Below are 15,900 nucleotides of genomic sequence, written 5' to 3' on the forward strand. Positions count from 1 at the left end.
TTCCAACTTTCAGCAAAATGTTTGTGTCTCGCTTATTGATGATAACGATCATTTTAATGTGTTTTCTTTTTCCTAGCGCTTGACTAATGAACGCGCGTCTGTATCAATAAAACGCACGACAAATTTCTTCCGTAGCTTTACAGTTTAATTACATAAAATATATGCAAATGGATAAAGAAAGAAAAAGCGTGGAGAATAATATTAACGTTAAATCGAATCATTTGTCCTTTCATTTTGTATCTTCTGCCAGGACTTTGTTCGTCGTTTATCCAAGATAAATATGAGCGGAGATAAGATTCTATTGTTTTATTTTGTACCGTTTTTAAAGAAGTTGTTTGAAATAATTTTAACTCGGGTTTTTCTATTATTTTTTTGAACGTTAAATGTACATTATTCGTGAAGATAGGAAGATGGAAAACATGTAGAAACAATTTCCTCCTGTGTTTTCTAACCAGGTTATTGAAACACAATGATAGTCATTATAAAGGAATCTTATAATACGTATACAGTTTCATAATGTATCTCATTTCCTTGCATTTTTATTTGAATTCTATAACAGATCATAGGAATCAAAAGAGCATGAAATGTGCGATATAATTGAAGAACTTAATTGTATCGTTGCCTCGATATTTTTCTACGATATCGAATAACTTGCAAAGTTTTGCATTCGTGTTTTTTAAGACTTTCGCCTCGTAGTTAAAACGAGAAGACGATATTATACACTATTTTTCTCTGATTGTATTACAATATTATCGAATTAATAAACGGTGACGTATTATCGTTATCTGTTACAGGAAGATCGATCGTCTAGCCGCGCTTAATTAGATATACTAAACGAATGTGTTGTAACTTGATCAATAATTTTATTCATTCTCCGCCTCGAGCAGCAACCTATAACAAGCCAAGAATTAACGTAAAAAATATGTGCAAAAAAACTGTTTCTTAGATTATGTGTTATTCATTAGATTGTATTTGACGATAGAACGATATTTTTCGAATCGCTGTTTCACATACCTAATAATTAAATGCACGATAAATATGTTGCCCTTTGGCTTTTCTGTCTTTAACGTTGAATTTGGAATCGTTGAAATACATTGAATTGAATTATTAATCAATTAAGTCATCATAACTGTAGAAAAAAAGAGAAAAGGAAAAAGAGGAGAAAGGTTATGGAAATATTGATCAATATTCTCGAATATTTCCGTTAAGACCTTTCTAAAAATTAATTTCATGATTAACTGTACAACTGTACAGTTGCGAATAGTAAATGACGAGTTCGTAGGAATGAAAAAAGCGTTAGAAAATCTGAAAATATGAAAAATATAATTATTTATTGCAAGATCGCGAGATTGATTTCTTGCCTTCTCGACAGATGGCGAGCAAAGTATATTCCAAAAAGAATCATCAGTCTCACTGCTACTTAATTCAATGTTATTCGCGAAACGAGTTTATATAATATGAAATGGAAAATATAAACGTTCAGAGAAGAAAGAGCAGTTTGTTTATGATATCATTTCCATTAAACGTTCTCTTACTCCTTTGACACGTGAAATATCGTATGCTTGAAATCGAAGAGCATATTTCGACGGCTGAACAACATTTTAAATATCAATAAATTATTAATAAAAACTAGATAAATCTTTTATTTATGCTTGTTATTCTAAAATTCATAAAATTAATTCATAATTTTTTTAACAAAGACGTTTCGATTTAACGTTCGATTTAAGAAACGAAAGCACATAATGCTCGAACTTTGTCTTCAGACTTTGTAACTCTGTTGCAATAGTCTTTAACGTAAATTGCACTATAATCTAAATCCGATTTTATCAAATTTAGAAATTAGAAATTTTATCTAATCTCCGCTGTTATACAATATCCATAAGGATGCGTACTTGACACAGGAAATGACGTGAGGAACAGAAGATATACTGTAATCGGATTTTTGGAAATTCACCAGTTTTATTTTTTATTTTATTTTTATTGCACGCGTTCGTACGGAACCGTGTGCCGTATCTCCCCGCTTTTCTACGACGACCCAAACATTTTTCCGATGATGTTGAGAAAGCAGGAACCGCGTAACGATATTACCGGCAAAGGAATATCACAATTGAGAAACGAAAGACGATCGAAACATCTATACCTTCGGGGAAAGAAGGAACAATGTTGCCATAAATTATGTTTGACGTGTATGAATTACACGACGCAGTAGAAGAGCAGGTTTTATTAAAGAAAAAGAGAGGTTATTAAACCGTGTAAGCAATTCACTTTTTATTCCTACATGGTTCTTTTCTTTATCACCTGTTTCCGAACAAAATGGCCGTTGCAAACTACATAGAAACAATCCTAGTGATCTTGTCTGTTCCGATTCGACGATTTTATCGCGTGTTATCCTGTCTGAATCGCATTCAAGTGTTATTTATGCGTCTAAGTCAGTGGAACGTTCATCGAACCATTTGCTATCTGTCTCAATCAACTTGTGTTATCGAATTCTATTTTCGAACAACGTGGCTACGAAAGAGAATGCCAAAGATTCAACATTTTATTCACTTTGTTTCTTCCAACTAGACTTTACTATTTTATGACATATATATCTTTACGATTTTATCAGATACAACGAAATTGATATTTATAATGTATAAAATATGACACGTGAAACTATAAAAATTGATAAATATAATAAATATATAAATATCCAATAAATATATAGATATATAAATACACACATACTTTGTATATTATAAATATCAATTTCAAAAATATATTACATGTAACATATATTATAATTAATGGATGAAACATTAACGGTTGGTGCTTGATGAGTTAAGCAGTTTCAGAAACGAGATGTCGAAACCGATAATAGCAGAATATCGCTTTATATTAAAAAATCGAACGAGGGAACGAATAATTTATTCCCAAGCTTCACGGAATCGGTGAAGAACGTTTTACTCGATTGCAAATCACTCGTTACTAGACGAGAATGACAAAATCGTGGAAGAACACAAGGGGAAAAATTCCGGAATGAACAAATACGAACGAAGCGTATACTCGTGTTGAATTTATAAAGAATTCAGGACGAGGAAGGATACGTATTCGCGCCAAAAATCGATCCAATCGTGTCTTTCTATCGCCACGAGATTTCTCAAATTTCAGAGCAAGACGAGAGAGAGGTTATCGACACGTGTCATCTCTGCTTTTAATGTCGCGTTAAACGTTTCCATACATAGGTTAAAAACCTTCTTGCTCTTTGAGACGGAGACAAGACGAGACGTAAAAATTCGAGAGTTAAGCGAAGATTTACATACGTGCCTACATCCTTTAACGTTACATTTTTATACCAACAACTGGTTTAAATCAAGTATGCGGAACAATTAAATTTTCTATTTATTTTACGTAATTCGAACGACCTTCCGGTTTCTCGGCGTGAATGCATTCTTTTCTTCCAAAATATTTTTCGCGATTATCAATTGCACCAAACATCCTGAAAAACATCTGTCTGATTTTACACGTAATAACAGCACGCAGAACCGTTCGAGAATTATTCGTCGAAGATGAACAGATCCTGTTACACGAAATCCGCGAATATCCTTAAACGCCACCGAAAAAGAAGTACCATAGACTTGTCCGAACAAAGAGAGTAATATAATCGCAGCGTTTGTGTTTATGGAACAATAACGCCAATAAGAAGACTGAAAAAACCATAATTGGAAAACTACACGACATTGGAGCAGGCGGCGAACGACGTGCGGAAATCAGAAAAAAGAAGTGGCCAAGACATCAGAGCCTCTCGATGTAAGAAATGTCGTAGACTTCTCTAACGTGACGCATTATTAGCGATTCTTTATTCTAGGCACATGCGTTTCAGGGACGATTATAATCGTCGACGTATATAACGTGTCGAGGATCTTAGCTTAGACTTGATAAAGTTGCGCGATAGAATTGCTCTATCAAAGTACGGTAATTAATAAATGAAGCTATAAATGGGTATATCTGGTTCTCAAGGTCTCGGAAAGTTTTTAAAGTTGGTTAAGACTTTAGAAATTAACAAAATTAGAACTCGTGTTGCATCGCATTATTATAATTTAATGATTGCAAGGAGCAAGGTAGGAATAAGTTACAGCATAATATTGCTATTTATATAAATACAATAATATTACACAATATAAAAAATTAAATAGTAATCTATGGTAATAGATGCCTGCTAAAGCAGCCGATATTTAAGTACAGTTATGGTTACGTCAAAACTTGTTTGATCTGTCACTTAACCAATTAACTGCGTTCGACGTGTATACGCGTCAATCCAGAACTTCATTTTGGTGCGGTTGACGAGTATACTCGTCGTGTGAAATAAAAAATTACCGTTTGCTATAAAAGCTGGAAACTTTAGCAAAATGTAAGTCATGCTCCGTATAATATATTGCTTTTTATAAATCGAGTCAATTATTTTCCCCAGTGCATCCCATTTGTGTACTTTACTGCATATATCCTAATTGTTTTGCGTACTTCATTATTTTTTGACAATTTTTAAGCTTTTAATAACAGTACCGTTTTTCAACGATGAATCGTTGACTTCTTAACGAACAAGAATGTAATACTTCCTCATTTGGCTATATTTTATTTTAAGGGATTGTTTAAACTAAATTCCTGGAAATTTGAAACTAAAGATAACAAGTTAAGTGAAACGAGCGCCTTACCTCGGATACTTTATAAATCTTTTCATATCATGCGCATTCTACTAATTTATATGGTTTAAGACTTTTCACAGATGCACTAAAGTTCGTAATTTATCTACTAACGAGGAAAGTCACTAAATTTAATCGGTGATTTCAATGACTGGTAATACGATATCATTTGGTAGGCGTACCGGAGGAAAAGTCTTAAAATATTAAATATCTTCCGGTTGTAGAAGACGAATTTTGGAACATGCGAAATAAATCTGCTGTTTAGAAGAGTAGAAGGACGTAAGAAGCTATGTTAAGATTGAAAAAACGTGCGAGAATTAATTCCCCGAGCAAATATTTGTCTCAACGAAGAAAAAAATACTTTTCTGCTTACTTATTAAAGACGTGTTTCTCGCAATATTTAGCAAAAATCAGAAGAGCACGATTACCTCGTGGAAAAATGTGTTGTAGAAAGGAAATTAAAATATTTCAAAAGCAAGAAAATTTGCTGCTTTGACACGGTGAATTAAGTTTTTCATGAACAAATCTAGATAAGAGTGATAATTTAAAAATGTCAAATGTAATTCTAAATATATATATGCTACTTAAATTAGTAAAATAACCTTCAATGCAGCTGAGGATGAAGAAGATAAATAACGTTGTTTATTAGAGGCGTAAAAGTCTGCTTTAAAGATTGTGATACGCGAGCTGAAAAAATAGGAAGGAATTCAAGGGACAATCGGGCAATGGTATAGTAAATAGAAACATAATTTTAAGGGAAAATACCTATTGTACAGTTTATTTTATACATTCAACGACTCGTTTGATTCAAGTACAAGAATGAAAGCCTGTTTTCGCTTTGAAATATTAATTCTTCCATTATTTCTAGAACAATGAGGAGCAACAAACTCATTGTTTGTTATACAAATACTTATGAGAATAAAACTGGTATTCAATTTTGAAACACTTCCAATCCAACGACAATACATTCACTCTTCGGTAAACGATCATTCTCATCTCTTCGAACAAAACAAATCACTATACGTTATCGTCTTTCGATACAAAACAAAAAAAAAAAATATATATATATTCAATTCGTTCGCTAAATTTTATAAAAGTTAGAACGACGCAGTACGTTTGTGTATTTGTTACAAAGATCGCCGCGACATTTTCACATTATCGGATTATTCTTTTCAACTTCGTAAATTACTATATGTTTTAAGTAACTACAGGAAGGCGTAGCGGTCTCTTCGTTCGAGATAACTTTATGTTCATTCGTTTGAACAGTCTCTATTTTTACAGTGGACCATTTCTCATAGAAATATTAGAGTGAAACGACGGACATGTCGATCCGTGCAAGTTACCATCAACAATTAGAAAACAACGAAGATAAACTAAGGTAAACCGAGGAAAAAAGAAGAAAAACAAAAAAGTAAAAGTATAAAGCTTCCAAAATATTTGATTTACAAAAAGGTGCATTAAAAGCGTCTTAAAAGGATGTGAAAGTTCCGCGAAGCAATAAATAAAAATAAAATCTACTACGAACATAGAAACAATGTTAAGCAAAATAAAAAAGAAAAAAGAAGAATAGATCTAGCGCTATCGTAAAAATTACGCGATAATAAACGGAACTCGCACATCAATCGACTTCCGTGCAGGTTTGAAATAAGCAATAAAAAAAAAAAAAAAGAAAAATAAACGTCATAAGGGTGAGCGTAAAAAAATTATCGCGCCCATTTGCGGAAGCTTGGGCGAAAAATACAGTTACATCGAATAAAAGGGATAATAGTCTTCTACTCTCCGTAAAAAATATGAGCAGCTATTTCCCTACTTTGTTATCTAGCTATTTAGTTCTTAAGCAATATGCCACAATAAGTATTATTTCGAAATGAAAGGTATTTTTTTAGATTTCTTTTTTCTCTTCAAATATATGACTTTTTTTAATAATTACTTACGATCGTAAGCAATTTTCTTTTTCGTATATGTACATATGTATATATATATATATATATATCTTTTTCACATATTTTTTTACATTTGCATATATAATAATACAAGATAAACTTTTCTCATTTTAATCTTTCTCTCGATTTTAAGCCGTTCGAGACTTAGGTAAACGAAGATATTCTTGGAAGTACTGAATTACGTTAAAGCAAACGACTAATCTTGTTATAGATCTTTTCCAGTTTCCTAAGCATACAGGAATACAAATGGTATGAACTTTGCCATCGAGCAAATAGCGTGGTTCCTCGATGCTTCCACCTTGTACGTTTAAGTTCAACAAAAGCTGTTGTTAACACGGTATATCGTCCATCCAGGGTATATCTTCTTCTCATTCTCAAATTTAATATCTTACTCCTCCTTTCTTCATTTAATAATTTAAAATTATAAATAGCTACTATTAGAAGCAATGGAAAATGATCAGCTTTTTTTTTAAACGTTAAAGTGTCTTTTTTTGTAATACGAGTTTGGCTCCGAACACCATCATTATCACACTATGCGCTTAACTCTTCGTTAGTTTATACCGCGATTACGTTTTGTGCTTTAAAGGTAGTATCACTAAGAAGGTACTATTTCTCGTTCATATATACAAATATTATACAGGCAACAGATAAATTATCTAATACCATAGTATCTTCATTGTAATAACAAATATCCTCTTATAACCTGCTCTTTGTACCATCCTTTATCAATAAGGAATATCCTTTGAATCGTTTCAAGAATCTATGGAATAAAATGCATTAGTTTGCGCTTGAATCATGCATGCGAAAGACGATTAGAGTATTTTTTTTAATGAACAAATTTGTAAGAATATGAAGAAATATCTGTATGTGTATGTTTATCTATGTGTGCATAATTTGTCAAGGACATTACACTTATTATTAAGCTAATAATATTCAATACTTTCATGAATCTCAGCTATATAAATATTTTAAAGTGCTTTTTATTTAAATATTTTAATACATATCCAGCCGACAACTTTTAAATACTTGTACATAAAGTATCGGTCGATGATAAATTCCCGGATGGATATGTTCCAATCATTCAAGTGTTGTATTAAACAACGATCTAGAAATCTCAACTACGACGTGACTTCTTCCTTACATTTCCTTATTGTCAAGTATGGTAACAAATCACATTTAAAACAGATAGAAAGGAGCATGTGCAATTAATAGTCTGTACAAGAAAACATGACAGTGGAAGAATTAATTGAGCAATATGTTCATGGCTCTATAAAGGCAGTGTAAGAGATTTTCTAGACAAGAAGTGTTAAATAATTCATAATGTAATGTTAAAAGGTAAACGACAATCTAAGGTAACAATGTTCATTAGAATAAAGTACACACGTTAGCGGAAGTATACCATGCGGAACGGCGTTGATTTAATATTTGAGTCTTTAAAAAGCCATCAAGAATATCAACAATAAAATTGACAGTTAAATCGTTATATACGATAACTGTTAATTTAACAAAAACTATAAAACTCTTAATAAAAGAATTTTATACTTTTTAATAGAGTCATTTTAAAGACAGTCTAAATTAATGTCTCGCTAACGAATAAGACAAGTTAATTAATCTTGTTTTCTATCGTTCCTAACAATTCATCCGCCAATACATTTCTCTAAACGTCCACCATTTGAACAAGAGTAAAGAATATCTTTACATATTAAATTATGTACACACACATTCTCTCTCTACCTGTCCTATATATGTTAATTAAATCAGACTCAAATTTCAATTATACCTAGGACTTAGTTTGCAAAATAAAAGGTGACTTAGAGTTGAAATGGTCGTTAATTTTTTACATATTTAATCAATTGGCCGCGATCCAGCCATTTGCTACCAGATAATGTAATATCTTACTCTCTGGTTCCGACTGAGGTACAACACCTGATCTTCTATTACCATTTAGATATTCCTGCAATCATATAATTTATGTGTATAAATAACGTGTATATTTGAAGAGTTAACGAAAAGTACTTTCGCCTAAAATCCATCTACGACTACGACAATATCTCTGATATCAAACGAAATTGTGTTATTACTAAAGAAAGTTTTTGAAAATAAAAGTTATGAGGTAATGGTCAAATATGTGAATGAAAAGATAGTATGAAATGTATGAATAGTATGAATAATAGAATGAAATGTAACTAAATTATTTTATTATATCAATCATGTCTGAATAAATGTATCAGTTTCCTATAAAAATACTACGATAAATTAAGTAGCGCGATATGCCTTATTTTACAACGAGTTTAATTTTTGATAAAAAATAATTTATCTAAATAAAAACTTACTTGCAACAACAACGTCTTTTGTGTTAAATACTGCGTTGGCTTCAAATCAAGTTGAAGACACAGAGACTTTTCTTGTTTTGTTAATAAATGAGCAGCTGCTTCCATTTCTATATCCCGTTCCTCTGAGTCTCGTGTTGTCGCACAAGATTTTCCGGAAGCAGCCGCAGTATAATTTTTTTCTGTGGCAGAACTGGAGCTGGTAGAATGCTGGCTGGAACAATTTGGATTGTTATCCGGCTCCACCCACTGATTGGCTGGAGTCGTCATCCGATTGGGATTGGTTTGATTGATTGAGAAGCTGCTGCTGGGTAAGTCTTTTGCAATGTACTTTCGGTCGGTGGAAGAGTAATTTTTTTCTTCTTCTCTGCAAGGTATAATAGGGGACAAATTTACCTTTGATTAAAATCACCTGTTTTAGTGAATTTAATCGATATTGTAGTGTTGTCATCTTCATGAATTAAGGTTGTTGAAATAATCTGTTTTAAAATAGTCCTGTACCTTTTTTTTGAGGTGTGGCGGTGTATTGGTGTGGACGGCCCACTGCTGCCCTAAGTGAAATGCAAACTGATACAATCTGTTCACAAATGCCTGGCAACACGCACCACAAACAATGGAATTAGTGAAAGAAGAAGCAAAAGCTAGTGTATACGGTATAATTAAAACTCTGCATTTCGTATTCACACACATACTTTTATTGAAATTTCTTATAATTAGTAATATATTCTCGTATCTGTCGTAATATTCGATCGATACATTTGTATTAAACGCGTGTGAATTTTTTCATAATATATTTGACGTAATCATAGAATAAACAATATACATATTAAACAACAAAACATGGAGAAACATAGAGAAGAAACCTAAGAATCCTTTAATATTGAAATAATGATCGTCAATGTTTATTTTTATAAAATATGTTTAAAACGTATTAGAAGCATAAATATAAATGATGAAAATAGATGTTTTTAATAATTCAAGAATTCTACTAGCTTTTACGAGTGTATATTTATAAAATGTACTTTGAGATTCGAGTAGATATACCTAATATTACACAATAGAGTATAAAACAAAAGGTATACCATCCGAAAAATATTTCAATCACCATTGCAATGTGGAAAAAGTTAATAGATATGTGGATACACATACTTACAGATTTCTTTTCATGCCAGTGATCCACTGCGTCATTTTGTCCCTGAGTTTGTGCCATCACTTGCTCGAAATGAGCGCATTCTTCGTGTCTTGTAATACCATGCTCTCGGTAACGATACAATTCTGAAAGACGTAATCGTAGTTCTCTTTCTCTTTCAAGATTTGTTAGAAACTGTTCGTATTCCTGTGCTGTGTAAAACTGTGCAAATACTCGCATCCTATCCCTAAACTCCCTGTAAATTACAAATTTCCCATTAAAGTATCGCGCAAAATAAAACGTTACTGTTGTTAAATAATGATTAAACATACTTTTCCTCCTTCGATTGTTTTCTTTTCACTGCCTTATCTTTCCTAGACGAAGCAAAAAATGCAGAAACAAGCTGGTAATCCCGTACGACTCTTTTTCGTCGCGCTCTCTCTCTTAAATTATTGGTATACATATCAACTTGTGCAAGTTTAAGTGCTATGTCCAAATCATCATCTTCTGCAGGGTTCAAGAATAATGAAGAAACAAGTGACTCTGCTTCATGGTTGTAGTCCTGTAAAGGAAATTTTAATATTTTAATACAGGTATAATGTAATACGAAAGGTAATACAAAGGTGTGTCGCATAATTTAAAACATACCCTTTCAAAATCATCTCGTTGTGGCATATATCCCAGTTGTGCAGCTTCTTCTGGAGTGATATCCAAAGGTGGTAACCGAGATGTGAGATCAGGCGATAGAGGTCCATGATCTGACTTAGTTTGATCTGTAAGATTTGGTTTATAGCTTTCTGTAGGAGGCCATGTGTGTTTTCCAATATTGCCATCAAGGTATCTAGCAATATATTCTTCTTTTGCTTCTGTAAGGCAAAAATAAATTAAGTACTGATATTACTAGTAAAAGATTGGTATTTAATTAATTTATTAATTAGCTTAAAATACAAGCACACCTCTTTTTTTTAAATTGTTATAAAATTACCATATAATAGAAAATAAGAAATTTCAATATAAAATCACTTTACCTTCTGGTGAACGTGTTTCAATATGTTTGCTAATGTCTTCCCAATTTCCAAAACCAAATTGCTCAATGGCATCCAAGAGTCTAAGTTGTTCCCTAGCAGTCCAATTTCCTCTACCATTAAATATACTAATGGTGCCAGAATCCTATAGTGATAAAAAATTATTAAATTTTTAAATGTTATTATACAAAAAAATTATATTTCACGCTTTAAAATGATTAGTATTTACCATAAACTGATAAGAGTGATCATTTTTATGTGGGCCAATTTCAGCTCCAGCGGAAAAACACTGTAGAATTTAAAAATATTATTTTCTTTCGAACAATTCTGAAGTTTGTTGTGGAATGTTGATGTTTTCGTATCGCGTTAACGGAACTGACATATATAGTATGTACGCATGTACTTGCCTCCACGTGATCACCGGTTTCATTCAATTCGCGAAGTAGAAAGGTAGTTACTGTATAACTTGTTCCACAAAAAAAGGGTGGGGACGAAAAAAAGGAATCTCAACACGCAAAATCCAGTAAAGCCAGAAGGATAGACGAAGATGTGACAGAGAGAAAAGGGCGGGGGGAAGGAAAGGGGCGGGGAAGAAAGGAGACGTGAACACGTGATCGAGAAACAAGCGTTCACTCGCTCACCTGCAAACAGAGGTCGAAATCTGGGCATTCTACACATCTGACACGTAGGCCCGAGATATCCTCTTGACAATAGGTGCAGTTGTATTTAGCATACAAATCTGAAACCGAACAATCGTAATACATTAGATCGCCAATGACAGTTCGTTCGGGTACCAATCAATATTTCGTCCATCGACATAAATACATACCCGCCATTATTGTCCTGCAGGGTTCTTCCAGAACGATCCGGATGACGTCACCGCATGCCAAAAAGCAATAAGTTTACGTATCACGTACACTGAACGTGCAAGCTTGACCCCATTTTTTCCGCGAAATCGTACGAAAACGCGGAAAAATCCTGGTGCGCCCGCCTGGACGCTCTAATTATCGTGCAAGCGTAAACTCGTTAGAAATCTGAATGGAAAAAATGTTGTTTACGACTGTTGCGTCGCGAAACGAGTACGCATGCGTTCCTTCTCCTACCATCTAGGTAAACTACGTTTCAGTTTCGCCAACTGTATAATAAGAAAATCGCCCTCTTCCGCAACCCAAATATAATTTATCCGCGCGCATTCAAATAAAGCAACACTGTTTTAGCATCTCTCAATTTTTTTTCGTTTATATAAAGTCGGACATCGTGCGTGAACATATAAAATATATATCGAATAGAACAACAGATTAATACAACCCTGTAAATACGATAAAATGTCGGCTGTAAGTAAATATTCTTGAAAATATCTTTTACTACTTTTCCGACAACATATCAACTTCTTTTTGTATTGTATATTACATAAACATTACATTATAAATTTATCATAATGAAAATATTTATGCAATATGGTTCTTTAATGTTATCAAATAATTTGAAACATATAAAATTACATTCGTAGATTGTTCAGCTAAAAGCTTTTCGTAAGAACATTATCTTATCACATCGATCAATTTGCATGGGGCGTCCACGATTAATTTCTGATAAAAACTTACAGAAACTGAAATTAAAGCAAGCAAGAATGCAGGTCTAACTAATTTTGATATAAATATAAAATGACGTGATGTATGATAATTAAATGAACTCCGTGTAATTTATATATAATTATTTTCCATTTATTTAAACAGTGTGAAGATAATCTTCCTGTGTATTTAAAGTGTGGTACACGAGATAAAGTGGTATATTGGATCATTGTAGCATTTACTGTGTATTGCACAATACAATCATTTAAAGGAATAAAGATATTACTCGAGAAATATTCATAGAATTATAAGAAACTTATTGCAATAAAAAAAATTTAACATTGATTAATTGTATAATTTTCTTTAATAAAATCTTTAATTGCAATTTGGCCATATTTGATTATCAATGATTGAAATAGTAATATCAGGTATTAATTTACAGTTTTGATATTAAATCACTTTTACTTATTGCAAAATATTAATACATAGTATGTTATACATGTATACATATAATTTTTTAATATTTTACAACATATAGAATTTGGAAGAGACTGTAAGGCACTTGAATGCTCTGCAAATACCAATATGGAAATGAATGTACTTTCTCTTTTTGATAAACTCTATCTGATGAGAATATGATTAAAGAAATAAACTTAAGTAATATAAGATACAGTAATGTCTTAGCTACAACAGGAAAAGCACAGGATATGAGAAAGCAAAATTTAAATGCTAGGATAGAAAAAAGAAAATAATGATACCATTCTCATAAGGCAGTTTAGCAAAATTGTAAACAGTTAAGGGTGAATAATAGAATTATGCTCTTTTTTTAAAACATGCATTGGTAAATATTAGTTTTATATCAAATAATGTAATATATAGATAAATATGTCAACATCTAAACATATAAAAAATTAATAAGATATTTTTACAATACACAAAACAATTACTATATACATACATGTTAATATTAAATATGTAAACTTCTACTGTTAAATATCTAAATTTTTAATTTGAATTTTTGTTTTTAACAAGTATACATACAAGATAACAGTTGTGGCATCTTCGTGATACTATATATTAAACAAATGCTTTATCATTTTTCAGTGTTTTTTGATATTTTAGACAATAACACAGGAAAAATAAATTTCGTTCTTTTCCGTGTTGGTAATGCATGAGCATTAATTAAGATATACATTTTTGTTATCACAGAACAACGTATTTACAGTTTACTATAATTATATAGCTGTACTATTAAAAAGCACAAAATAATGAGTTATTTCAACATTCAATTTGAGCTATTTCTCATTTTTTTTTTGCATCATTTCATCTTTTTCGTTGGAAGCATAGTCATTTACTATAGTGTTTGAAACATTGTTACTAGATTTTTGAGCATTTATGGGGACGTTTTTGTTATTGGTATACGTGATAAAATACCTTTCTTGTAAAACTTTATTTGTACCTTGGCTTGAGCCATCATTTCCATTAATATTTCGAATGATTTTTTCTGCTTTTTCTGTATTATATATCTTTCCTTCATTATTATAATTCTACATTTTTTAATTTTTTGGAGATTCTGTTGGAAACTGATGATCCCCTACCGCCAGTTTTGGTAAAATTTGTGGTTTAGGTTTATCATTTTTATTTTCAAAAGTGTTTATAGTAAAGGTCTTACTTTTTTTTCTTCGTTGTACTAAATTTTTTAAAGCTTCACTAAACTGCATTAACGTTTCTGCAATTGGTCGTTCCATATATGTAGCTTCAATCTTTTCAAATAGATCATCTTCTTCTGAAGTTAATTCGCTTTTTATTTGTTTAAACTGATTTATTATGTCCCGTAGACTTTCTTTGGCATCTTTGATTGTTTTTACACCTCTACTTTCTGTCATAATATCTATTCTTAGTAAATCTTCTGCTTTTTTTGTACTTGTTTCTGTAGGTTGCTCATTATATTTAACAGCTGATTCTTTTTTATCTATTTCTGAATCTTCATGTACAAAATCTTTTTCGAATTCTTTAAATTGATTGATTATATTTCTGATGCTTTCTTTCATATTAAGTGGTTTATGTTGATCTGTTGTTTCTTGGATTACTGCAGACTTTTCTTTTAGTTCTTGCTTTATCATAGGTTTTTCTTTTGTCTCTTGAATTATCATAGGTCTTTCTTTTATTTCTTTAATTATTACAGGTTTTTCTTTCATCTCTTGAGCTATTGCAGGTTTTTCTTTTAATTCTTGAATCACCGAATATTTTTCTTTTAAGTCTTGCTTCGTTATAATTTTTATCTTTTGTGATGACTCTATTTTTATTGGAATTATTCTTTTCATTTTAGCATTAATTTTCTGTGGAATTTCTGGTAATACTTTCTCGTCTATTACATCTTTTCTTAATTTAACTGCCTCCAGTTTTTCTTGAATAAGTTTTTTAACAACTTCCTTTAAAATACTACTATCTTGTTGAACATTATCAAGTTTTAATCTTTCTTTAGCTACTTCTATCTTTTTATTTTCTTCTTCCTTTATATCCAAGTTTTGTTCACTAATATTAGAATTATTCTCAACATCAGGTTGCAATTCAGTATTGCTTTCAGTCATGATATCATTTTGTAGCTTTGGTATGGTCTGTAGGTTTTCTTCATTGATTGATGTGTGTAACTGTGATAATTTATTCTCAGATATGTTATTAGGAAACTTTTCTGTGCTTAATGATTCAATGAGTTTGGTAGGTTCGTTTGTTTCGTTATTTAATTCGTCTTCTGATACTTCTAAATCTAATATATTTACATCATTAATATTTAATGGTTTTTCAAATTGCTCTAACGATTCCATTATTTCATCCAATATTGGTTCCATATCTTGTACAGTGTCATTTATGACGTCCTTACTGCCCATGCTTTTCTTTGTAGCATTTTCCTTTGACTGTTTCAAAACTGTCTGCGGTGTTGCTTTCTTGGGATCATATCGTATATTAGGCTTCCTTTTCATGATAAATATAATTGGTCTAGTTTTTATCTTTATTGGTGGTAACATATTATAATTTAATGCTATATGAGAAAAACCATCTACAGAATCTAAGATATCGTGTGTTTTAAGATATGGTTTTATATTGGGTGAGTATTTACTTTTGGCTTCCATTAAAAGATGTGTAAATTGAAGCATTTCAGGACTGTCAATAGTCAAATTTTCTTGTTTTGAATAACTGGAAGTTAATTAATTATAAATTAGAT

General features: G+C 31.5%; 2 protein-coding genes and 2 long non-coding RNA genes across 8 annotated transcripts in view; 2 read left to right on the forward strand and 2 right to left on the reverse strand.

The window, feature by feature from the left end:
• On the forward strand, positions 1–6,357 carry LOC126874922 (uncharacterized). 2 transcript variants are annotated; one of them, XR_007693110.1, is made up of 2 exons: positions 1–4,100; positions 4,176–6,357. It is a non-coding gene; the product is annotated as an uncharacterized LOC126874922 (long non-coding RNA). The 2 variants fall into 2 exon arrangements; XR_007693109.1 differs by having other exon boundaries at positions 4,192–6,357.
• LOC126874914 (transcriptional adapter 2B) lies at positions 1,958–12,655 on the reverse strand. Of its 3 annotated transcripts, XR_007693094.1 has the most exons (11): positions 11,936–12,655; positions 11,748–11,845; positions 11,336–11,395; positions 11,110–11,251; positions 10,730–10,947; positions 10,414–10,643; positions 10,106–10,337; positions 9,454–9,503; positions 8,956–9,319; positions 8,403–8,576; positions 1,958–7,382 (listed from the first exon to the last, which is right to left on the reverse strand). XR_007693094.1 is itself a non-coding variant. In XM_050637420.1 (10 exons), the coding sequence occupies exons 1-10, from the start codon at positions 11,940–11,942 to the stop codon at positions 8,472–8,474; spliced, it is 1,506 nt and encodes a 501-aa protein (XP_050493377.1). In that variant the 5' UTR covers positions 11,943–12,655; the 3' UTR covers positions 1,958–8,471. The 3 variants fall into 3 exon arrangements, 2 of the variants coding, with proteins under 2 accessions (XP_050493377.1, XP_050493378.1); XM_050637420.1 differs by having other exon boundaries at positions 1,958–8,576; XM_050637421.1 differs by lacking the exons at positions 1,958–7,382; positions 8,403–8,576 and having other exon boundaries at positions 9,053–9,319; positions 9,454–9,543.
• LOC126874925 (uncharacterized) overlaps positions 12,295–15,900 on the forward strand; it is a 9,436-nt gene continuing 5,830 nt past the window's right edge. Inside the window, exon 1 of the long non-coding RNA XR_007693117.1 lies at positions 12,295–12,440. This is a non-coding gene — a long non-coding RNA (uncharacterized LOC126874925). The remainder of the gene's footprint in view (positions 12,441–15,900) is intronic.
• LOC126874909 (probable Dol-P-Man:Man(7)GlcNAc(2)-PP-Dol alpha-1,6-mannosyltransferase) overlaps positions 12,809–15,900 on the reverse strand; it is a 5,733-nt gene continuing 2,641 nt past the window's right edge. For both annotated transcript variants that reach the window (XM_050637413.1, XM_050637414.1), the window contains one exon: positions 12,809–15,872. In XM_050637413.1, the coding sequence (XP_050493370.1) occupies positions 14,234–15,872 (1,639 nt within the window). In that variant the 3' untranslated portion in view covers positions 12,809–14,233. The remainder of the gene's footprint in view (positions 15,873–15,900) is intronic.

The sequence above is a fragment of the Bombus huntii genome, chromosome 17, assembly GCF_024542735.1.
Source record: "Bombus huntii isolate Logan2020A chromosome 17, iyBomHunt1.1, whole genome shotgun sequence".
Lineage (NCBI taxonomy): Eukaryota > Metazoa > Arthropoda > Insecta > Hymenoptera > Apidae > Bombus > Bombus huntii.

What these genes read in the sequence shown, in the direction of transcription:
- LOC126874914 (XM_050637420.1), bottom strand. An exon ending in AACGAGATGATTTTGAAAGG is followed by an intron (nt 10,644 to 10,729) that starts GTATGTTTTAAA and finishes TTTCCTTTACAG; the next exon opens with GACTACAACCATGAAGCAGA. An exon ending in ACTGGCATGAAAAGAAATCT is followed by an intron (nt 9,504 to 10,105) that starts GTAAGTATGTGT and finishes CATTTCACTTAG; the next exon opens with GGCAGCAGTGGGCCGTCCAC.